We start from the raw sequence: 23483 nt of genomic DNA, 5'->3' as shown, positions 1-23483 counted from the left end.
TTCCGCAACACGAATATTGTATTGAAAAATGCCTGTACATATCGACAATCGCGGCAGAAAGACGATTGCCGGCCCAATGTCCCCTTAGCCCTTCTTCTTGGACACACCGACAGTCCTTCCGCGACGGCCAGTGGTCTTAGTGTGCTGACCACGTACACGCACACCCCAGTAATGACGAAGACCACGGTGGGCGCGGATCTTCTTCAACTAGATGTTACAGGGAATCTTTAGCAGACATCTATGCAGACAACTTCTGGCATGCATCCAACTTACGCGCTCAAGGTCTTCACGGAGCTTGTTGTCGAGGGCATTGGCAACGACCTGAGAGTATTTGCCATCCTTAATATCCTTTTGCCTGTTAAGGAACCAATCGGGGATCTTGTACTGGCGGGGGTTTTGAAGGATGACAACAATACGCTCGAGCTCTTCGTTGGTGAGTTCGCCAGCACTACATGACAGGATGTGTTGAGTGCAGGCTCCCCTCATCATGTAACACCATCCAAAATACTATACCGTTTGCTGAGGTCAATGTCAGCCTTCTTGCAAACGATGTTCGCGTATCGCCGACCCACACCCTTGATGTGGGTCAAAGCGTACATAACCTTACGCTTCCCATCGATGTTTGTGTTGAGAAGACGCAGGATGTGCTGGAACTGACCTTTGTCCGGAACAGTAATGGACGCCTAATTACAGATAGACATATGACGCATTAGAGCGGCAAACAACCCTTAATGCACCGTAGATCAAGTCCTTCGAACGGAACACATCCACCATCCACCATTGAGACCGAAGAAATCACTTCCTGTCACCCATCCCTAGACTCTCATGTGACATATAGTTGGCAGTTGTTTCCCCCTCAACATTCTTCGCGAGCATGGCCTTGGCTAAAGTAACTTCAAACTCTGCATTCACCGACCCATCCATCCATCCACCCATCCATCCATCCGTTCATCCATCCGACCATCCGCCACTCTCTTCGTAAGTCTCATCTCGATCTTGTCCAATGATTTGTAGATACGCACCATGTTCACAATGTTCCGTGGACAAAGCGAGTTGCGCGAAAAGGGAGGAACCTCGTCTGTTGGTCGCAGAACTTGGTTATGGATCACCAATTAGCATCACGTGCAGATGAAGAACATGGCACAGTAATTGATTAGTCAGCATAACTAGCGACAGCAAGTCTATTGACCCAATTGAAAGTTTACACACTCCTCAAATATGAAAGCACGACGGAAGGAGGATGATCTGCGCGGAGGAGGGGAGGTATTACCGAATCGGCCGTTTCGCATGTGAGCCTGGGTTTTTGACCGATGCTTCTTGATGCCAGGTGGTCCAACTCGCTCACTCGTCGCTGGACTCGATCCCGGCGACGGTCCTAGCGATAAAGTCACTGGTTATACTGAACTTAAGGTGGGAAATATACTGCCTTTGCGACATGCAATTAGCTATGCCTTGGATGTCAATCACTTACGTTTGCAGACCCGACTTCCTGATCCATATATTATAGTAATAACAACATATCCTCACTACCTCCTGAACTGTGTTCGATTAAAAGCTTGAGAGTACTCCATTTGAGGTATGGAATCCTGAATAAATAGATTCTCTGAAGTAATATTAACAAAATCTGCTGTCAACAGCTCCAACCACCTCACCAGTCTTCCTCCCTGTTTCAATCAGCTGTTCTTACTGGAAACTCTGTCTTTGGGAGCCAACCGCCTAACTTCTTCTGCAATAGAAGACGCTTGCTTGGATAAGCTTGGACAACTGACGAGATTGAATCTTTCCAATAATCAATTGTCGTATGTCCCGGAATCGATATGTGACATTGACACTCTGTTGTCTCTTTCTTTGTCGGACAACAAGATCACTGAGATACCAGAGTCGATGGCAAAGCTTACACGACTGGTATATTCATCAAAACAAGTGGATATTAATCATAGGAGACTGATGTAGTTTAGTAGCAATTTTTCGGCATCAGCAACAACCAGCTATCATCTGTCAATGATATATTCAGTAAGCTGCCGGCGCTGAAAGGTAAGCTCTTCTGCATTTTAAGACCGTATGTTAAATCATGCGCTGAAAACGCTGTCAAATTAGGTATCTCTCTTGCGGGTAATCCTTTCTCAGATCCTATCGGTAGTCAAACGGAACTCGTAGAACTAGGCGGGATTGTGTCCGTAATGCGTAAGTATAAATTGCGGCCTGAGACGGCGCAACGAGACTTTCCAATATATCCAAGCGCACACTGAAACGGGAGAACAGATATCTCCAATTCAGTTCCACGAGGCGCAAAGATGGACATAAAGGCCGGTGAAACCAAAAGCAGTACGTCGCACCTATCGGCAGTTGCGTTGACGCTTACTTGACGCCTCTTGCTAGCGAAAGGTGTCGAACCACCGACGGACGGTGTCGCTCCCATATCAACTGCTTCTCCCGACAAAAGACTCGCTCCTCGGGTCATTACCACGTTACCGGATCCTGTGTTCCCACGCGGGGATCGCTTCAGCGTAGTGAGTGGCGACACACAAGGTACTCTATCTAGTATATCGGAATCGGAACGTGCAACTTTGTTCGGTAACTCTCCAGCCTTCTCCGACCCGCCTACCGTACTGGAAACTATTCCAGCGTTGCAGGCTGCGTCGTCATCTGCCTCCGAGTCTTCCACATTGGCTTCTCCCATCGTTTGCGATTCCGCGTCCTCAGCATCTTCGACTTCGTCGCCATTTTCACCGTTGGCTTTATACGGCTCATCGCCAGAACGTGGTGGAGAAGCTGCCGTGGTTAAGATCTCTTCGCCGCTTAAACATGGGCTGATCATTGAGGTTGAAGATACTTTCTCGATACTGGAAAGTTCTGAGACCTCGGAAAACCACTCCTTATCAAGTAGGGTCAGTTTTGAACGTCACGCTGCCACTCCTGAGGATACATAGCATGAGAGTGCGGAAGCTCTCACTGAAAATCGAGGGCAGTTAGTAGCAGCATAGGCGAATCTTCCTAACTTAGAATTTTGTCCTCAAAATTGGCTTTGAACTGCAATCTATGTTGCAAGATATTGCGACTCGAACGAAGAAACTGACCCATAGCCTACTCAAATATCGTGCGAGGCTATCGTTTGGACCTATTGATCCACCTACTCATTCTCATCGTCTTCTCCACACCAAGTATTGAATAGTAGCTAACAAAGTAGCTTTTGAAGCGCTATTCACACTAACCAATAAATGTAGTCATAGATCAAACTTACTGTTAACAGCGGAGTTCTCAGCCAGGTCATGTGACTTGTAATATGACCAGACAAGCGGAGATTACGTACACAGCGCAGAACGGGCACGAACATGATCCATCTTACAAGACCTAAGAATACAATATGGATTTTGCCAGCTTACTAGTAGTGGGTTGTGAGCCCTGGTACTTCTGCCGTGGGAATCTGTTGCCAGTATGGCAGGCTTACTTTCGTACGCCACCGACATTGGCACAGAACCAGATCTGGTCTGTAAATTGTGCGGCAACATAACCTAGAGGGAATTGCGTCTTTTCCTTAGAAAACCGGCAATGAGTCGATAGCACACCGCGCTTACTGCAAAAATGGTCAACCAGACTGTCGCCGACAGTCCCCAAGACCTGGCGGTAATGCCTGGCTGGCTGGCTCTACCCGCCGACTGAGCCGAGGGAAAACCAGGCCCCAGAGAAAAACCGACACAGGCCCCAATTGGCTCTGGCCGTCGCTGGCCCTTTCTCGATAACTAGAGACTTGAGCGGTCAACCCAAATGCCCATCTTTCGCCAACGGTTTGCGCCGACCAATCAAGATGGAAACAGGTAGTCGGTGTGTTCCCGGAAGAGAATGTCCTTGACGATGTAAAGCGGGACGCTCCTTGTGAGTAGAGGAGGTGTGGGGTGGCTGTTGGGAGCGGCGTGGTTCATGTAGGCGCTTTCCGATCGCAGCGTTGGCGAGGGACGACTCTGCGTGGGCCGTCATTGGGTCCAGGGCGTGGGAATTTTGTGGACCCCGTTGGGTAGCGCGGCAAGTTAAAAACATCCACGCGTCCTTGGAAAACCGACAATAATTCGATGGCAACTACAACCAAGAAAAAAAAATCGACAAAGAGGCAGAAGAAGCGACAAGACAATGCGGCAACGATTCGATGGCAACTTCAACGAATGTGCCATCGAATCAGAAGGCTTCGCGAAATGGACGTTGGTCAACATCAGAGAACCGGTGATGATTCGATGGCATCTTCAACTGTTAATAAAAGAAGAATCGATCGACAAAGAGTCAGAAGAAGTGATCATTGATGGTCGTAAAAAACAGGAGTGCGCCCCAGCGAATGCAAGATCGCAGCAGTCATGTAGCGGGCGCCGCAGAAAAAGAGTACTAAAGTGCTCATCGCACAGCGGCCGCCCCTCACCGAAGTACAGGACGACGAGTTCCGGTCCCGGTTCACCATCGAGCCGCTGGAGCCGGGCTTCGGCGACACCGTCGGCAACTCGCCCCGCCGCACCCTCCTGTCTTCAATCCCCGGTGCCGCGGGCATGAGCATCCGGATTGAGTGCGTGCTGCACGAGTTCTCCACGATCTCGGAGGTCAAGGAGGATGCACCGATATCGACCCGCTGATCGTCGACGTCGAGACCAAGCTGGCGATGCCGCCCCGCGACGTGGTGCGTTGCCGTCAGACTACTGAAGTAGCCCCCCGACCCCGGAGACCCGACGCTCCCTGAGGTCCACCAGCCTCTAGCGTGGCCCGGTCAGCAGCCCGGCCAGCGACGCGCCGGCCGACAGGTGATGCACGACCTTGAGCGTCACGGCTACGTCCTGGAATCGGGCACGGTGGGCAGGCCGCCGAGCCCGACGACCTCCACCGGGATGCCGAATCAGGAAACATGGTACTGATGGACCTTTAGATGTATTATATAAATGGTCTTAATCTTCCCTTAAGTTTTGAAAGAGAAACCATAATAATATCTTATACGCGATACCTGTAAACATAATCCAAACAGACGGTCTATCTATTTTACTGAAGCGACTCATAAACAGATCATTTCTTCACAATTATGTGTCTAACATGTATACTACCTGCAGGTTGTCTTAAAGTTTCCTGCGTTTTTGTTAGATTTCGATATTAACCGCTCGCTTCTTCGGTTGTAACTATCCTGAATATCCTACTTTATTCGGTCCTATCCGTCTTTGCATAGCACCCATTACATTTTTTCCGGCTATGATCATTAAGGCGACTGATCGAACTACATATAATACTACTATTACTGCTGCTGGGCGCACGGAGTGGGACATTCGGGTTACGTAGATGGCCGTGAAGAATTCCGCGGCAGTCCTTAGCTTCATCGCGGGAGAACTGTAATAGGCGCAGGGGTCTAACGTGTGTACGTACTATTCGGCCGTGCCCGCCAGCGTCACAGCAAGGCCTCTAGCGGCTTCGATGGCAATCTCGGCAAAGTCGTGGGTGGCATGACACGGCCACGTGGTGAAGGGAGCCGTTTTGGCGCATCCGACGGCGTGCTGCGGGACCTCGGCGTGGAGCCTAACCGCCGTCTCGCACCTTTCCAAGCTTTTTCTGCACGTTCGGCAACCATCCCCGCTGGTGCTTCTCCACCGCCGGGGGCCTTGATGTAGGGTTCCGCAATGTGTGCTGAGAAGGGCTGACCCTTCGCGTATGGTTGCTTGGCCCCATCGCTCAGCCAGTCCTGGTACCCAGGTGTTCTGAGATGGGCATTGAGGTCGTTCTAAAGCTGGACAATCCACCCATCGACCCAGACGGTCACCTGGATACCGAGCACTCGATTGATTTTTGTACTCGCAAAAGCAGAGCTCGAATTCATCCATGGGTATCCGTCTTCGTGTGCCGAGGCGACTTGGGCTCCTTGTTGAGCCAGGTGGGTATCGCGGGAGCTGCAGCGGCCATCGTGATCATTTTGGAGATGAAGAAAACAGGTTCGGTGCAGCAAATAAGTAGTACGGTGATTGTGTTGAAAAGGAGGCCGGACAAGTGGTGAAGAAAAAAAGGGGGCATCCTTCTAAGCTTGCCTTCGGTCTTAGTGAGAGCCAGCGATTGCGTAAGCCCGATCGAGAGGCTTGGCGTGGCTTTTAGAAGGAGCGTGCACCAGGCCATGGTGTGGTGATGTTAGACCACATCTTCGGTTGCTAACAGGCAGCAATGTTTGCCAAAAGCTGAGCCCCTCCGCGAGCTGGGACATCATCGGTGTGATGAAGGAGAAATCGCAAGTGTGAATGCTTGCTGGAAAGTCCTCGAGTGATTCTAGTAAGCATGCTGCGAGGTACATGGCTTCCCGGGCGGCGGCGGTTACACTCATATATTCAGCTTCTACTGTAGACGAGGCGACGGTGAGTTGCGGGAAGACCAGGAAATAGCCGTTTTATCAGCGAGGAAGGCGGAACCAGTGGGCGATTGGTGTGTCCACGTCCGCGGTGAAAAGCCAAGCGTTCTGGTTCCTTGAGGAAGTGTAGGATGCGTGTAGCTGCTGAGCAGTGGTTAACTGTTGGACGAGAACGTAGCGAGCGAGAAGATTTACGACGAAAGCATTATCTGGTCGTGTGCAGGTAAGCCATACAAAGCTTCCGACAGTCCACCCAGATCGTTTGCCGTCATGTAGTTTGCTGTCGATTTTGAAGGTGCTGGTCAAGGTGTCCATCGGGGTAGCGATAGAATTGCATTCTGCCATACTGAAGTAGAGCGTCTACGTAGCCAGTTTTTTGAAGGTGATAGCCGTCGTTGTGGATGACTTCCAATCCCACATAGTAGCTCGCCAAGGCGTTTTCAGCTATCTTGAATTCTTGAAAAGGGCCGCTGTGGGATGTCCGTGTGTAAACCCACGATAGAAGGTCGCGCACAACCGCTGCAATTATTATCCCAGTCCTTTCTTCAAAGTAAAGGCAGTCTCTGCCGTGATTCTTTTGAAACTGTCCGTCCGAGCTTGGCTTCTTCATGTCTACTGGTAAACATCCTGTGAAACTTCTTGTTCCAGTACCCTGGCGATTGTTTCGGGCCGTAAAGAGCTTTCTGCAGCAGCATTCCAAACGCAGAGATGGCTGACATCTGGTTTCTTGCTGTACCAGGCTTCAAAAGGGATTTTGCCGTTGAGGGCGGAGTGAGATGTCTGGTTTTCTGGGTTTGCTCCTCCTGACTCGTTGGCATACCACGAAGACACTTGAGAGCCGGCGGAAGCCCTGGCCAAATACCGGCGGTCGCGCACACCCACCAATTCGTTGTTGGACGACTCCTTGGTTGTCACTACAGCTGCGGGCGCCGAGAAAGACCCAACTGGGCGAGTAGCCTTAGGAACAGCTTCGCACAGCTTCTGTACCCCCACTAGATCTCAGAAGTCTTGCCGAGCTCACCCACCGAGGCGAGAAAACTCGGCTGGGGGGCTTACACCAATCTTGGCTACGCAGATGCAGTCATCACAACTGCCGGAGGCGTCAACAGCCTGGCATGTAGTCTCCATTGAAGCGACGGTGGAGCGGGACTGGAATTAACGGAAATGACTAGAACGACACCTTAAGTGGAATGACCGTTCAATCTCAATAGAGCCTGCTGTGAAAAAAGTAGATGGAAGAAAGACATCAGGGGCATGGATACCTAACTATAATACATATATTAGGAATGAGGGTGAGAGTGGTGCTGTAGATTTGCCATAGTAACGAGTGCCCAATTCTTGACACAAGTAATTGGAATGTCGCTGCGCATCGCTTTAGATACATATTATCATGTACAGGTCTACCTAAACTGCCGAAAAATATGGTCGCGACTTCCTCATTGCCATTTGAAAATCCCCTCGTCTGCAAAAAGTGCATGCTCCATGTTCTGTACACAAAAGTATAGGTACAGAACAAACCCGCCATCAGGCAAAGGGTTAGTCGCGACGGTACCTCTTCTCACGGCCGTCACCACGATCACGACGAGGACTACGTGAGACGGAGCGCGTGTTGCTTCTTCGGCGCTTTGGATAACTGTCTCTGCGATACCTATCACCCATCCTACCCCTACCACCGTCTCGCCCGGGACTGCTCTCGTCTTCTCTGCTGTAACGGTCATTTCGACGATCACTCCTCACGGACGACCGCTCTTTTTCTCCGTTGTAGCTATGATCCTTTCTGTCGTCATATTTCGAGTACCGTGATCTTGCTCGGTCCAGGTCCGGGTGAGGAGCCCGCGTGCTTCTGCCAGAAAGCCGCGCTGAATTCGAATGGTCAGACTCAGACTCAGACCCAGACGTGCTATCTGAGTCGCTGTCATCACTTTCTGAATCACTCTCGGAGTCACTGCTAGAATCCGACGAGTCGGAAGAATCTGTATCCGACTCGACTTCCTGCTGCTGAGCCATGATCAATTTCGGCGCGTTCTTGAGGTACTCTCGCAGATCCTCTGTTAGACCACCAAGACCGATACTTGTGAAATAATTTATCGCAAATCGCGTATTGCGAGGATTATCTTTTGGGAACAAACCCTCGAAAACACCACGCGTTATGAATCCGGCTTCTGTCTGCACTTGAACGATCATGGTTGGCTCACTGAGACGCTCATAGAGCTTCTTCAGACCAAATGCTTCGCACAAGTCTTGGAACAAAATTTTGATGAAAATACGTGAGGACGATGTCGTGTCTGCTTCGGTAAGCCTTATTAAAGCGAAAACCTCCCACGTGAGAGCATCGGAAGAAAGAAGATGAGCAAAGAACTTCGCGATGTTTCGGAGTCGATTTGTTTCATATCGATGGATGGTCTTGTAAGTTTCTTCAAAGGCCTGACAGAAGGCATCCGACCAAGCTTTATTGATTCTGCAGAAGCGCTCTCCCAGAAGACCGTAGAAATTAACATACGTTCTCTCTTGTCCACAGCACTCGATAATCATGTTCACCAGCTCCATTTCCTGCCCCGGCTGGATTTTCAGCTTCATGCACTTGTGGGCACATTCTTCAAAATTCAAACTCGACATTATAGTCAAGTATATGGCACGTCTCAGGTTAATCAGATTCGTATTGGTCTCATCCTGTATTTGCAGTCGCTCTTGAGCAGCGCGGACCATCCCTGATTCATCTTCCTCCTCTTCATCATCACTGGCTTCCTCCTCCTCATCCTCGTCATCGGAGCCTTCTCCCAGTATCTCCTTCTTCATCTGCTGATATTTTTCCTCATTTTGAAGATAATTAGGATCATACTTGAAAACGTTGCAGCCCTCCTCAACGTTAATATCCTCGTCGTCCAAAGAAACCATATGGGTCATTTGATCTTCTTCATCTACCAAATCTAACTCCTCTGGGACCGCCGGATTGTCTTTGAATTTATCCTTTCGTACTTGAAAAAGCACCTCAACCATGTACTGTGTACGCTTATCGATGGCCCCTTCATGCAGAATCGCCCGAAAACGGTCAAATACTCCGTTGGTGGCTTTGGGCGAGATATCAGACAAATAAGCACCGCAGTCTCGCATAAATCCCACTCCGACCTCGACCGAATCATCGGTGGGTCTTTCCAGGAGCAGAGTCAGTAGCTGTAAGGCTATAATCTCGTGCGCGACCTTTTGATTGACAATGTGGGCAAGAAATTTGGCTCCCGCAAGGCAAACTGCCTTATCGCTTCTTTTATATGCACGACGAAATTGAACCACCAACCGTATCAGCAGTAGTTCACCAATTTGTGGAAATTTCGTGTTGACGACAGCGACCAAGGCTGCATACACAGGGGTGAACGGTAATGACGCAGCTTGAGCCTTCATAATACTCCGACATAGCAACCCACGGCCGCGAATAAGGTTCTCGCCGAAAAGTTCCACCACAATATTTTTTATATTGCCAGTATTCACTTTGTTGATCAGACCATTTATGCTCTTCTTCAAAGCTTCCCATGTCATTCGTTGGTATTCAGGGCTGCTTTTGTCAGTGATTGCTGCCTGCATAGCCCTGAGCCGTGCGGGTGGAATATAGGCACCCCCCGCTCGTCCAATCGTTGTCGCGGGCCGGTCCGTTGGCCGTTCCACTGACTGGATCTGCTCGCTATCATTGTTTGGAGAGTATGATCCAGACGAAGGGGTGTGGTGCGATGGAAGCGATGCGGAAACAGGTAGCGGACCAGGTGAAGGAGACATCGAAGCAGATGGACGAAGCCTCCTATCCTCAGCAGGGGATGGGGAGCGATTCCCGTGAGAAGATGTACTTTGAGGGTCTGAATCCGCTCCAGCCATGATGATTTCGAGTTGTCTTCGCAGAACTGTACGAAGGGCAAATGCAGAAGCGCAGTCAAACCAAGTTGGCACGTGATCCTTCATATGCACGTGATTCGTCGTGATGACTGGCTCAATCGCAACCGTTCATCGCAACCGTTCAAGCTGTAGGCCGATTTGTGACATGTCAAGAACAACACATACCCTTGATGCGGAAGCCCATCTATGTCACCTTCAAATAGCTTCAACTGCCGAGGAGAATTCGGTGTCCCTCGGGATTGATATTTTCGATGCATTACTGACATTTAATAGGACGGGCCGTGTTTTGACGATTCTTGGTCCTCTTGGTCTTCAAAATACTTCTGGCTTATGTCCCTTACAAATGTTATCGCTTTGCAGAAAATCTCACTCCCATGTACGTAGACATGTGGATTTGTTAGAGTACAGAGCAAAAATCCTTAGAAGATTCTGGGAATGACGACTGGCGCGAACTTATATGACCCTGACATAAGCAAGCTGACAGAAACGAGAATTGCAGATGGTGTATTCTGGGTGTTCTTTCATATGCCCCTATGAACCATCGGAATGCTGCCGATATGCATCGACCTGCTAGCGCCCAGCGACGAATCCTTCCCGATTCAAAACGTCGTGTCCCAAACCGTCCGCCGATTGCATCCCCAGCCTTGGAACTGAACCACTTCCCCCATACATCCGAGTCTGTAACAGCGCAATTCCTCCAATCTTTCCCGCAGCTGTCTCCTCCGCATCGACATAGCATTCTCCTTGCTCTTCTTAAGCAATGCAACCCCGCAGACATGGTATTTTTAGCTGCTGTTATGCCGCGGCTTCACAGAGACTTCTTGCGGCTTCTCCCGCGAGAAGCTAGCCACCGCATTGTTTTCTATATACATCCGCGAGACTTTTGCACAGTAGCACAGGTCAGTAAGGCATGGCGCCAGGTTTTGAAAGACAGGCTCCTGTGGCAAAAGCTGTATACTCGAATTGGACTAGGAACGTTGGCCACAGAATATTATCAATGCCATGAAGCAATGAAAATCAATGCGAAGCGTCTTCACTCATTGAGCAATTGGACTGAAGGTCAACTAGAATGCATACAATTCAAGGCGCACAACTTGGCCATTTTGTCTTTGTGCTTCGATGGAAAACGAATTGTGACTGCTGGTGCAGATAAGCTGGTCCGAATGCACGACGCGATCACAGGTGAATGCGTGATGAGTTTAAGTGGACAGGATTTTACATGTGTGCAGTTCGACGACCGCCAGATTATCACCGGAAGGTAGGAACTTCAGTTCAATAAGCCAAAAAGGTACTAACAATGTGCAATATATATCAGTGCAGATGGTATGGTGCGCATATGGGCGAGCAAAACCGGGACGCTCTTGCATGCTTCCGTGGGCCATACGGATGCAATCACTTGTCTAAAATTCAGTTCTATGATTCTGATAACCGGTTCGGCTGATCGAACTGTGAAGATTTGGGAACTGGCTCAAGCTCCGGCCAATAATTCTAAAATTTCTCGGAGTCGGTCACCCACCAGAAATGGTCGAAATACGAAAACTGTTGCCGTTGAGAATCAGTTGGATAAAGTTACTATGCTGCGCACGCTGACAGGACATCAGGCCGGCATTAAATGTTTGGACTTCACGCAATATGTACTGATCAGCGGAGATGTTCAGGGTTGTCTTCGAATATGGCACGTCCAAAGGTGACAATGTGTTGTAATGGATAAATATCAATTATGTCGAAGTGTGGCTCACTTGTCATTACCATAGCGGAAACTGTCTGAGCATCGTAAAAATCCATACGTCTCTCGAGCTGCCTGTGTTCTTCTCCTTGCGAAAAATGCACCACGATGCAGATATGAGAAGAACATCGGGAGGGGATCACGATCCCGTCTCGTGTATCTGCTATAATGGCCGATCTTTGCTATTCAGCACCTTCTCAGGGCGAGTGTTTTTCTATGATGTGTGTCCATACGAAACTGATCTCGGATCAGGTATCGTTTATGAAAACATACGGGATTGGGCAAACGCAAGAACTACCTTCAAACTGAAGGGTGTATATAAGACAGACGCGGTACGAGTGGCATCCCGACCTGTAGCTACCTTATCCACTCCCAGACACACCACGGGCACTGGAACGGGGCCAGTGGCGGCTGACGGAAATGCAACTGAGAACTTATTGCCAGCAACCACAATGCGTAAATGGACTTTGTGCGCGCAATTGGATGAATGGAAATTGATAGCTGGTAGCAGCGACGGGAGGTGCATCGTATGGAATCATTTGACAGGGAAAAGCATGTATTGCCTGAAAGGGTGCACAATTGAAGGCGGAGAGGGACCAGTCCTACTGATGGGAGAAAACTGCCAGAACGAAGTTGAGAAAGCAGTAACCGGGCTCGCATTTGATGACAAGTACGTAGTTGTTGGAAGTGCAGATGGGCTGATACGAGTGTGGTCCGCAAAAGAAGGCACGGTGATATGAAGGTCCGAAATAATGACACATGAACGGATCTCCAGCCGAGATGCTGAGTACGATATATCGAGGTTCCTATCCCAGAGATTTGTCTCAGCGATATCATCACTGCAATCCCAACGCCATGGTGTTTTGGGGACACCTGCCAGTAACCAAGCGCCACCCAGTCCGGTGGGTGAAGCGATCCTTCTCAGCCCTTTGATGGTTATAAATACCAAGACTATTCTATCCGCGGACTTCTGCCAAGCATTTCAGTCCAACAGTGGATGGACGCGAAATATTACCTGAACGATGATTTCCCCAAATTAGAGGGAACGAAATGTGGAGGGACCGACACATTAGTTGTATTAGTACCCACACCCCCTTGGCATGCTACATCTCTTCCGCTCTTATAAAAAGACAGACTGTGCTATTTGCCGCTCTGATACAGAAATTGCTTTTACAAGACATAATTCTCCAGTCATTAAGAATGCTTAAACCTACATTCATCAACCCTAAATACCACCGAATACCACTATTACACACCATCAACGTCAATGCCGCCTCCGGAATTCGCCTTCTTTAACCGCATCCCAATCTCCACTTCGTAGTTCAACCCCACTGCCAGATCTTTTGCCTTTGTTGTAAGTCAAGGTGGCTGTATTCAGAGGTCTTCCCACTCGAGGCTTGCGGTTCCTTAAACTCTTAGACTGTCCTTCATTCGGTTCCAGCGTGTCTTCAGTCTCTTCTTCTTCATCATCACTCCTCACATCTTCGGCCGTTCCGCCTCTGACCACCTTTATGACCACTTTCACGATCAGGGCAAGCCAGTAAAGAAGCAATATTTGCAAGGCCGCGAATAGTCCTAGGAATAACCAGTACACCTTCATGGAGTAGAAACACTCGGTGCCCCAAGGATCCCATACTCGTGATGTCTCGGGTATGTATAATAACGAATCCCGCCACATGGACACGCAGACAAGTAAAAGATACCAGTGTCGCGTTATCACCCAGGATACTGTAAACACCGCAAAGGCGACATCGCAAATGGTTTGATGACGGGTGTATTTTAAGATCTGATGGCCAATCCAGAATAATGCTTTAGTTTACCAATGACACCACCAATATCCATATAAAAACGTGTTCGAATGCAGCTTTACCTTAGCCAACGGTAGGAAGATATCTGCCACGTCAAGCAAAATAATGACGATGTGACCCACGCGAGTGAAATTCATATAATATGATGTAGCAACCAGCGCAACCGTGATGGCGTGATGAGCAGCCAACGGCCAGAAGTCTGATCGCTTTGGCGCATGGGCCAATCTTCGCCTCCCTTGGAGCTTCGCGCGTTCGAATGCCACCCGCTGAAAACCCTCAATCGCAAGAGCAGCGCAATGATGCAACCAATATCCCAAAATACTAAAGTAGAACAACTAGAGAGACACAGTCAGGAGCGGAATTAGGATATTGAGGACGTGGGCGATTGTAACCATCACCAGGCTCAGAGGGGTAAAGCTTGTTTTAATTACCTTAAACACTGGGTCCAAAAATCGGTGTGTATGCGGATATCCAAACCAGAAGTGCTTTTGCCCTTCCCTCTCTCCAAATAGCGCTGGGGCGTAGTCTTTCCCGACCAAGAGAATAGAACCCGCAACGCAGGATGCGGTGTGGCATATGAATAGCCACGCTTGTTCCGAGAACTTTAACCGATTCATTCGACCACCCGCCACTCTCATGCGTTTTGCCAATACGGGAAAGACAGCAGTATAGAGATACCTCCGCAAAACGAGGAAGAGGGCAGCAAACAGTGATGCCAGGATGAAGTCATTCCAGCCTTTATGGCAGAGGCCCGTTTTTGGGTTATAGTTCAGTAGCCGAAGTAGTGGGTTCGGTAGCGACAAAGTTGTATGGGGGTAGAGTGGAGTTGCTTGGAACGCAAGGTGGGGGGCGTCGCCAGCCATCGTGAAAGGGACGTCGGCTTCAGATGGGCAAGGCCTCTCAAACGTCTGTCACTGGGACTAGTAAGATCGCAACGTACGTTTGAAAAGTACTTTCTCGCCAATGGACGATTTGCAAACGCCGATTTCAAAAATGAAAATATATTGCTGCAGTGCAAAAAAAGGCGGAGAGGATGAGCGGTTGGCCCAAGCACAACAATTTTTCGATGACGCACGCGTGCAGGAGAAAACCAAACGCCTACGTAATCACAGAGCTTGCTCTTTCTGCATCACCCTCGCAATGGTTGGCCAAATGGAAGATGCATGCAAATCTATACCTCATGTAATTGCGTTTGCGCAGGAATATCCTCAAGTTTGGGCATGATCTGCTTTGTGACCTTTTTTTTTGCTATGGTAAGCACATGGAAACTTGAACACCTTGACAAGGTTAAACCAAAACGCACATTAAAGCGCACATTGCAAAAGCCGATACTGCAAGAATATTGTTATAGCGTCTAGAAGGCATTTTCAGCAACGGTTACAAGAACATCAGTATGAACGCAGCCAACTGATCTTGCTACGACTTCAGTTGGTCTTTTGACAGGACCAGCATTGAAAGTCACGTGGAAGAAGTGATGGCGGTCTCGTAAGCTTGGAACAGCGTTAACAGAGACGGCGGACTGACCCGACGCGAGAGCGATCCACTGCAACATGCTTTGTTTACCTTCTCAAGTTGATATATCCTCATATTGGGAAACGGTAAAGGTGAGTAACTTGTTATATCGCTGCTCAGCTCACACATGTGTCCCCTACAATAAGGCCCCCAAATGTTAGGAAAATGATCTTTTCCTCCTCCAGCGTCTCAAGGAACAGGAGGGTACAGCACTAAAATCACTCTGGGCCACTATACAAAATGTGTAAGTGTTCGCATGCACGGGTCTCGAGCTCGTAGAAAGTTTTATGCAAGCAGTCGTCACACTCTAAATCCAATGAACTCCAGACTTGACACAAAGCAGCCACCATTTCGCATATTGTTAAGAAGTGCCGAAAGTCCCGATGTCGGACACATGGTTGCAGTAAGTTGAAAGACGTAATACACTATCCTGGGAGGATTGCTATTACCGGTTCCTGTTCACTATGTTTAGACCGCCGACACCCTTAAGGCAATGGAGAAAGACTGGACTTGGATACAAGGTACTCAAACTGTGCATGCTTTCATTTGAACTATATCTCTTGACTGTAATGTCGTTTTCAGAAAACTTGATGCCCGAAGTAGTGGAGTTGGAGGATGCATCTGATAAAGAAGCATATGCGGTATCCAAATTCCAATCGCTGGTGACGAGTGAAGGTACGCCCCCCCCCCCCCCCCCCGCTATCGCCGCGACGGTTCATTACAGTTGCACTGACTCCCAAATATAAATACAAAGAAAAAGACACGGACGAGAAATCCAGCGACGCAAAGTTTCGAGCCGCTGCACGCTCATGGCGGCAGATTTTCCATCTGCCTGAGGACGAACGACTGGTGAACTGTACGCACCTTTCAACGAAAATTGCGCACATATTTACGATATTCTTATCGTGCTCAATTCAGTTTATAGCTGCTCCTATCATAAAAAGCTACTGAACCAAGGCTGGCTGTATCTATCGGTGTCGCATCTATGCTTCTACTCCTTCGTCTTTGGGGTAGAAACGAAGGTGATGATCGAGTTAAAGGACATTGAGGAGCTAGCTAAAGACAAATCTAAGCGCGGAGTATTTGCGGATGCCATTAAAATAAAATTGAGAAATAAAACAGAGGTAGTGCCTTTGAAAGTCGCGCGTTATTCCCGAGTTGGACTTCTTATATTTGTTTTACTATCAAGCATGTGTTTTCAAATCTCTTCCACCGTGATGAGACCTATGATCTTCTAGAACACTTGACAAACCTTGCTATGCAGAAACTGTTGAAAAGCACAGCCACGGAGCCAGCTCCTGGGTTATCGTTGCAGGAACAGGAACAGAGCTCTATTACTGGGATCGTTGGTTCTTTAAAGGGCCCGGGAGCGGGTACGCGACCTTTGAAGCAAAGCTTTGAAGAACAGAAGAGAAACGCGAAATTTCAATCAGTCTTTAACCTGCCCGCAAGTGAAAGTCTCCTCGAAGAAATCACTGCAATATGCACGATCTCAGGAACGAAGTCAAGCTTCAGTGGAAGACTCAGTTTATCAGATACTTATATTTGTTTCATTTCCTCGGCAAAATATCAATGCTATTTGGTTCTACCTTTCTACGCAATCATGCGGGTAGAAAAGATAAACAGTCAAATGTCGACAATTGCCATAACTGTTCGCCATCAACTAAAACTGCATCTGCAAATGACGAGCGATAAACAGTCCGCGGACAAATTCTGTGGGACGTTACGTGACCGACTCCAGGCGCACGTCGGACTGATGAAGCGGCTGAAGGAATTTCTTGCGACTTGTCCCTCAGAAGAACTACTGAACGGCAAAGAAGTGCAGATGGGAGGTTTGGGTCTTAAGTATGGGTTTGTGGACGGCAAACGGTATGTCTTGAAACTCTCTTGTATCTTGCATCTTGCACAGAAGAAAGGAGGAGCCGCTTAATCAGCGTGGAATTACTGTTGTTACAACAGGGCAGCTGAGAAAAACAAACTGCGCTACTGGGTTGCTTACTTTCGAGGTGCGTTCGTTATATGCCTGATACATACTGGAGATTGAGAACCCACGGAGCTTGAATCGCAGAGTTTGGGCGAAATCTTACCTTGATCCGACTGCCTACTTTCATTAAGCTTGTCCGGATAGGACTGCCGAATACTTTGAGGGGTAATTGTCGTGCTCCCGCCATTCACATGCAGAATATGCTTCATACCTCGTTATAGGGGAGATTTGGGAAGTTTGCTGTGGAGCGATCCATAAGAGGTACGTGTACGCTTCACAGTTTTTATTGCGAATGGAGTCTCATCTCTCAATATCAGATACATGAACACTGGCTATTATGAGCAGCTGCATAGAGACCACTCCGGGCAGGTTTCATTGTCGACAGAAGAGATTGAAAAAGACTTGAATAGGTGGGATGTGGTCTCCGATGGAATTAAAATATGGAAACCTAACCAGAGTCTTCTGGAGTAAAGGAGCTTACCAGAATACAGTGGGTAAGGTTTCATACTCTATCGGACGATGATCCCGAGCTTGCCGGAAACCTGCTTACTTGCCTTTAGATATCAGACAGAAGAGGGCATTAATGCCCTTCGACGTGTTCTATATGTGAGTACTGACTGAAACATGAGAAAGCATATTTATCGGTTGACAGCATTTTCTTGCTTTCTTCGGTCAGGCGTTCTCGTGGCACGGTACGTGAAGTTTTGGTGCAAGATGTTGCAGGTCGTCTGACCAACAGTTTCTGCGCACAATGCCTCGATAGAACCGGAAATTGGTTACTGCCAGGCAATGAACATTGTTGTGAGCGTTCTCCTCATATATCTTACCGAGGAGCAAGCATTTTGGATCCTAACGGTACTATGCGACCGTATGCTACCAGGTTATTACAGGTCAGAAAGTTGCACTGCCTCTCCATTATCAAGATGTATTCACGTTGTCTAAACCGCATACCATTTGTAGCACCAACATGGTGGGAGCGGTCATTGATAACCACGTTTTCGAAACGTTGGTGAGTGGTTTCTCCATTCTTGCAAGACTCATGTTGCGTAAACTCATACCTCGCTGCTGTAGGTTGCAAAATATATGCCCATCATGGCGGAGCATTTCAAAAAGAATGAAATACAGCTTTCGGTCGCTTGTTTGCCTTGGTTCCTTAGCTTATATATCAACTCGCTGCCCCTTCCGTATGCACTCCGCATCATTGACTGCTTCTTTATGGAGGGACCGAAGGTGAGTCATACGCGTTCCAATCGTGTTCCATAGCTAGTCTCTCAGCTGTGTGACATATATCGTCCATTTTAGGTTTTCTTCCAGATAGGGTAGAGTCGTAAAACATTCTTTGGAGTATTGCTGGCAAAGCTGACTCGTGGGTTCTGTCTTCCGCTCACCAGGCTTGGTATTCTTAAGATCAATGGAGATCAAATTATGAAAGTGAAGGACGATGGAGAGCTGATGTGGGTATTCAAAAATATAATGTTATTAGGCTTCCCATTGCTCTCAGAGGAGATTTACCGGTCATCATTTGGCTATAGGAATATACTGAAGACGTACTTTGCCAAGTTGGGCGAGGTGGTCCATACCGATGAACAGAAAGCGAAGCGGAATATCACCAAATTCAATCAACTGATTCTAGTGAGTGCGTTTTCGAGATTTATGCAATAGCACCGGCTAAGACTGGCTCCTATAGACGGCGTACCGCGAGTTCCAAACCGTTACTCATGAATCAATCATGGATCTGCGTAAAAGCCACCAGCTAAAAGTTGTTCACGGGCTGGACTTATACGCCAAGCGCAGCGTTGTTCGAAATCTGAACCATACGTCCCGTTTCAGCAAGGAGGAGCTCCTCTTTTTATGCGATGCGTTCTTCAGTGTCCTATACTACGGTCGCCAGGAACCCCAAAAGAAAAGCTCAGATCGAATGGAACTAGACCACTTCATCATGTTCCTGGGGCGACTGACCGAGTGGGCCAATGTCAAAAAAGATGCTGACGAGCAACAAAGCCGTCTTGGCGTAGAAGCGGCACCCAAGCCCCTTGTAGGAAGCTCCTTCATGGAAAAACTGTTCCAGCATTGCTTTGACAGTGACCATGACGGGTTCATCAATTTTCAGGACATTGTTACTGGATTGGGCAAGCTGATCCACAGTGATCTGATGACCCGATTAAGTCTTTTTTTCGAGCTTCACGACGCAGATCAGGACGGGACTTTAATAAAAGAAGAAATTATACAGCTCTCGGAAAGTCTTCTGTTTTTACTACGACGGGAAGAAGGGGATCGACATCTTGGTGCCGTATCTGGACTTCTGAATCGGGCATTCATGCTAAACACTACCTCTGATGGTAGCCAATGTAAAAATGCGGATGACAGTATTCACGTGTCCATCTCAACTTTCCGCGAACTGGTACTTGGGGATGAATATCTGGTGGAATATTTCGAGCATGGTCTTCCGTCCACTTTTGTTCTCAAGGAGAGGGAGGCTGTCCAGGTGACAGCATCTGTGGTAAGCAAAGAGATAGCAGAGTCGATTTGGTCTGGTGGCCTGAAATGGATGGGAGGGAAACGCACACGTGTATCAACCGACGAACAGAGGTCCGGTATAATAGAGGGAGAAGACAGTTCCCAGGCTCTTGAAGCAGATGAGGAGGAAGACAGGGAACAGGTAGAGGAGGATCAGGAACTCCTAAAAGAAGGTATTCATGGCTATTGATTGCCAGCACGTTGCGCTTGACTTATCCTTCCCCCTTAAAGTTGATACACTATTTCGCGACGTCGTTGTCGACAGGCCCAGAGAGCCAGCTACTGATGAAGGCGCTTTGCTCGCATCAGTAGCAGGAACCCTAGGAGAACCAGCTGACAAACCAGATACGGACATGGAGCAAGAGATATTTATGTAATGATGTTGACTTTATAATACACGAAAATCTTTGTTAGGTCTACCGCCCAACTTGTCAATCATAATACATATTCCCTGTACACGGTACAATTCCTGCCGATACCCATTCAATGCGCTTCAAGGATCGAGAGGGAAAGTGCTACTACCATGAGAACATTAATCGCCGTCTTGTTTTATTCAGCGGCAGTTAACCTAGCCGAAAAGAGCTTTATGTGAAAAGAAGATGAAAAGATTGTTCTTTTCAAGAGTTCAAGGGCAACGAGGAGCTATGTGCTCTATGGTCCGATCGGCCATCATAGCTAAAAGCTGGATTGATGACAACAACTAAGATATGTAGTGGATGGAGCTCATATCGTGCATCGTTTTCCTTGTAATCTACAAATGTAATGTGGGATTATCTTTGCAATTTGACGCCTTCGGCCAACTGTATATTCACTCGGTTGGACCCAAACCTGAAAGCTTTGGTCAGGGAAAGGCGAAAGGAAAAATGGAAGGTTAGGGTGAGGGTTGTCAGTGGTTTGCAATGGACGCGTGACATTGTCTGTTTGGAGGATCCAATTTGAACGATCAGTGTCGGCGGTTAGTCCCCTGATCTACAAGATCAGGAGCCAGTGACGGCAATGGCGGCAGAAGGTCGACATTCTCAGGAGCACTCGGACCGTTTGGTCGCTGCTTATTTGAAGACTAGAGGATATCGCCATACGGAAGCCTTTTTTCGGAAGGAAGCGAATCTTCCCTTGAGTGAGGGCTCTTTGGATAGTGGACTTCACCAACGGCACGAAGCCTCCGTGCCCGACTACATTCTATTCTACAACGAAGCGGAGGCGAGTAATCCCAATGCATATGAGAGAGGATACAGTCGTCTTCGCAAGTGGGTGGACGACTCCATTGACAAGTATAAGGTACTGAGGTGTGGCTATGGGTACTTTTCAGAACACTGGTATCGACATTGTCTGTCGTTCACCATACTATAGGTTGAGCTGCGAGGAATTCTTTTCCCCATATTTGTGCACGCTTATCTGGATCTAATTGTTCGAGAATTGCGAGATCAAGGTATTTGTTGCTATGCCGAAATATTCGATAACGATCGTAATCGTCGAGATTTTGTTAACCCCATAATAGCGAAACATTTTATGGAACTTTTTAGAGTTGACCATTCGGAACTTCACGGGCAGGATATTGCAAGACTTTCGGCCATCCTCGAGCCGCAACACGTCTCCGAAAATGACCTCGCCCAGAATTTCCGGTCCAATCGCTACGGTCTGAGAATGAGCCGTTACTCGTTTGAGCTGCTCCTCTCCTTTCTCCAGGACAATAACTTTATGTTGCTTCTGAGAATTGTTAACGAGCATATAAGCATTCTAGGTGTGTGTCGCCTGCCTTGGCTCTCTTGAGATGTCCTTCGTTATACCTTCTGCTCATCCGCTATTGCAGTTGTATCAACTGAACCTGAAAATGGCGAAGATGGACTTGAAAAAGATCAGACAATTGGCTTGGTGGGTCAATCGGTGCATCAGCTGGAAGATTTCAATCGGCAGCAATTAGCACTGGGCACATTGCCCCCTGATATGCCTTTTTTGACGGAGATTGAAAGGAAAATCAAAGAAGAGGTAGTATTCTCTGAAAAGAATATCCGGCTGCACATCTTGACCCCGGGCATCGTCTACTGCAGGCACCGCCTGATGCAGGCGAGCTGCTGGAGGAACTTGAGAAGGTCAAGCTAGAAGCGACCGCCGATAGCCCAGCAATAACTCTACCTGCCAAGTAAGCGGCGATGCTGTCACCGTGCAAGGTGGTGACATTCTAACAACTTAAATGATGTAAAGGAAGCTTATCGACGTTCCGGCTGCCATTAAGAGTCTCAGGGAAACCCGCAATCGTGTCCAACTTAGTTCAACAGCACTACCCTCGATTTGCTGCTACACATTTCACAATTCCAGCAGCAGGTGCGCTGGGCATGATACATGACGTCGTCCTCTACCCTCTGTTCTATCCGACCAACATTACTTTACAGCTTGCAGTCACTTACTCTGTCGCCGGATGCATCAATGGTATCGGGTGGCTTCGCGGATTCTTTCATTCGACTGTGGGATATTACCGGTGCGGACACGAAAACTTCAAGTACGTCTGAAGCGCGTGACATCTGAGTAGATCTGGCCCATAGGATCATTTCAATTGAATTGCGGCAAACTTCAGAGTCAGGTTTCAAAGGAGAACAAGGAGCGCAGTCATCAAGACGACTTGTCGGACATGGTGGCCCCGTGTACGGAACAAGTTTCAGCTCGGATAGAAGGTATCTGGTAAGCTGTTCTGAAGACAGAACTGGTATGTATAGTAATGGATTTAAGTTTTGCGGCGTCAATAACATCCTTCTGCAAGCTCGATTATGGAGCTTAGATACATTCTCGAACGTGGCATGTTATAAAGGGCACAATTATCCTGTGTGGGATGTTGACTTCAGCTCTCAAGGATGGTATTTCGCAACAGCCTCCCACGATAGGACAGCACGTTTATGGAGTTGCGACCACATATATCCGCTGCGGGTATTCGTTGGCCATCTGTCAGATGTAGATGTGAGTCCACCTATCGTAGAGCATTTTGAGATTTATTTGACCTCACCGCATTTCGTCTACAGATCGTCCGCTTTCATCCAAATTGCAGCTACCTCTTAACCGGATCGAACGATCGCACCGCACGGTTGTGGGATGTTCAGAAAGGGACCTGTGTACGGATATTTAAGGGGCATCAAGGTGCTGTCCAGACACTCGCTTTCTCTCCGGATGGCCGAACGGTCGCTTCCTCAGGTACAGAGCGTTTTGTTCCACTTTTCCATTGGATCATGAAATATTGACACCGGTGCTTTAGGTGAGGATCACAACATTATACTGTGGGACATATCATCAGGAAAGCGCATCAAAACAATGGCGGGTCATACTGGCGTGGTGCATTCACTGTGCTTTAGCAAGGATGGGTCTGTTCTCGCTTCAGGTGGTGGGGATAACACGGTGCGCATTTGGGATGCTAAGAGAGCAGAAGTGCGTGAGCTAGGTGTGAAGAGAGATGTCACACATTCCATTGCTCAAGACAGGTATACAAGTCCCATGTTGTATGAAGTGGAGATTTTCTGGACTCACCAAATTCACCCTCTGCTCTGTTCTCAGCATGTCCCATCTTGGGACTTACCCAACTAAAAGAACACCAATCTACAATGTACAGTTCACTGGCACAAACATCATGATGGCTCTGGGGGCATTTCAATCAGAAGGTTAAGACCCAATAATATGTAGATTTCTGTAAATAGCTGTGCAAGATATAATAAGTGCCTTATCTAT

The 23483-nt window shown here is 48.1% G+C and overlaps 8 protein-coding genes across 8 annotated transcripts; 5 read left to right on the top strand and 3 right to left on the bottom strand.

Annotated features, from left to right (window-relative positions):
• On the bottom strand, positions 1-1097 carry SPPG_06741 (40S ribosomal protein S18). Its single transcript, XM_016754941.1, has 4 exons — positions 1023-1097; positions 514-683; positions 274-448; positions 1-207 (listed from the first exon to the last, which is right to left on the bottom strand). Exons 1-4 carry the CDS (start codon positions 1023-1025, stop codon positions 85-87), a joined length of 471 nt encoding a protein of 156 aa, XP_016605779.1. The 5' UTR covers positions 1026-1097; the 3' UTR covers positions 1-84.
• A 90-nt stretch (positions 1098-1187) lies between these two features.
• SPPG_06740 (uncharacterized protein) lies at positions 1188-3229 on the top strand. Its single transcript, XM_016754940.1, has 8 exons — positions 1188-1263; positions 1328-1410; positions 1508-1576; positions 1638-1905; positions 1962-2034; positions 2098-2184; positions 2263-2325; positions 2380-3229. Exons 1-8 carry the CDS (start codon positions 1219-1221, stop codon positions 2928-2930), a joined length of 1239 nt encoding a protein of 412 aa, XP_016605778.1. The 5' UTR covers positions 1188-1218; the 3' UTR covers positions 2931-3229.
• An 896-nt stretch (positions 3230-4125) lies between these two features.
• Positions 4126-4613, top strand: SPPG_06739 (DNA-directed RNA polymerase subunit alpha; the record flags this gene model as incomplete). The annotated part of the gene is made up of 2 exons (XM_016754939.1): positions 4126-4281; positions 4350-4613. The coding sequence occupies 2 exons, from the start codon at positions 4126-4128 to the stop codon at positions 4611-4613; spliced, it is 420 nt and encodes a 139-aa protein (XP_016605777.1).
• Positions 4614-7595: 2982 nt separating this feature from the next.
• On the bottom strand, positions 7596-10230 carry SPPG_06737 (uncharacterized protein). The gene has a single exon (XM_016754938.1). The coding sequence runs from the start codon at positions 10208-10210 to the stop codon at positions 7886-7888; it is 2325 nt and encodes a 774-aa protein (XP_016605776.1). The 5' UTR covers positions 10211-10230; the 3' UTR covers positions 7596-7885.
• Positions 10231-10361: 131 nt separating this feature from the next.
• Positions 10362-13150, top strand: SPPG_06736 (uncharacterized protein). Its single transcript, XM_016754937.1, has 3 exons — positions 10362-11486; positions 11544-11915; positions 11983-13150. Exons 1-3 carry the CDS (start codon positions 10762-10764, stop codon positions 12692-12694), a joined length of 1809 nt encoding a protein of 602 aa, XP_016605775.1. The 5' UTR covers positions 10362-10761; the 3' UTR covers positions 12695-13150.
• On the bottom strand, positions 13034-14805 carry SPPG_06735 (uncharacterized protein). Its single transcript, XM_016754936.1, has 3 exons — positions 14194-14805; positions 13825-14097; positions 13034-13740 (listed from the first exon to the last, which is right to left on the bottom strand). Exons 1-3 carry the CDS (start codon positions 14623-14625, stop codon positions 13219-13221), a joined length of 1227 nt encoding a protein of 408 aa, XP_016605774.1. The 5' UTR covers positions 14626-14805; the 3' UTR covers positions 13034-13218.
• Positions 14806-15201: 396 nt separating this feature from the next.
• SPPG_06734 (uncharacterized protein) lies at positions 15202-20665 on the top strand. Its single transcript, XM_016754935.1, has 23 exons — positions 15202-15366; positions 15436-15518; positions 15602-15677; positions 15747-15795; positions 15857-15949; positions 16029-16130; positions 16193-16398; positions 16464-17143; positions 17234-17280; positions 17343-17423; positions 17480-17519; positions 17576-17668; positions 17732-17752; positions 17819-17864; positions 17935-17950; positions 18022-18148; positions 18219-18267; positions 18330-18488; positions 18561-18577; positions 18650-18712; positions 18791-18890; positions 18946-19948; positions 20007-20665. Exons 1-23 carry the CDS (start codon positions 15313-15315, stop codon positions 20150-20152), a joined length of 3351 nt encoding a protein of 1116 aa, XP_016605773.1. The 5' UTR covers positions 15202-15312; the 3' UTR covers positions 20153-20665.
• A 3-nt stretch (positions 20666-20668) lies between these two features.
• On the top strand, positions 20669-23483 carry SPPG_06733 (uncharacterized protein). The gene is made up of 12 exons (XM_016754934.1): positions 20669-21053; positions 21126-21204; positions 21274-21516; positions 21586-21761; positions 21824-21915; positions 21978-22097; positions 22166-22272; positions 22348-22476; positions 22531-22724; positions 22787-22955; positions 23017-23239; positions 23313-23483. The coding sequence occupies exons 1-12, from the start codon at positions 20772-20774 to the stop codon at positions 23419-23421; spliced, it is 1923 nt and encodes a 640-aa protein (XP_016605772.1). The 5' UTR covers positions 20669-20771; the 3' UTR covers positions 23422-23483.

Source organism: Spizellomyces punctatus (assembly GCF_000182565.1).
Source record: "Spizellomyces punctatus DAOM BR117 chromosome Unknown supercont1.13, whole genome shotgun sequence".
Classification (NCBI taxonomy): Eukaryota; Fungi; Chytridiomycota; class Chytridiomycetes; order Spizellomycetales; family Spizellomycetaceae; genus Spizellomyces; species Spizellomyces punctatus.
The sequence above is the reverse complement of the archived record's forward strand: the minus strand, read 5'-3'. Positions and strand labels throughout refer to the sequence as shown.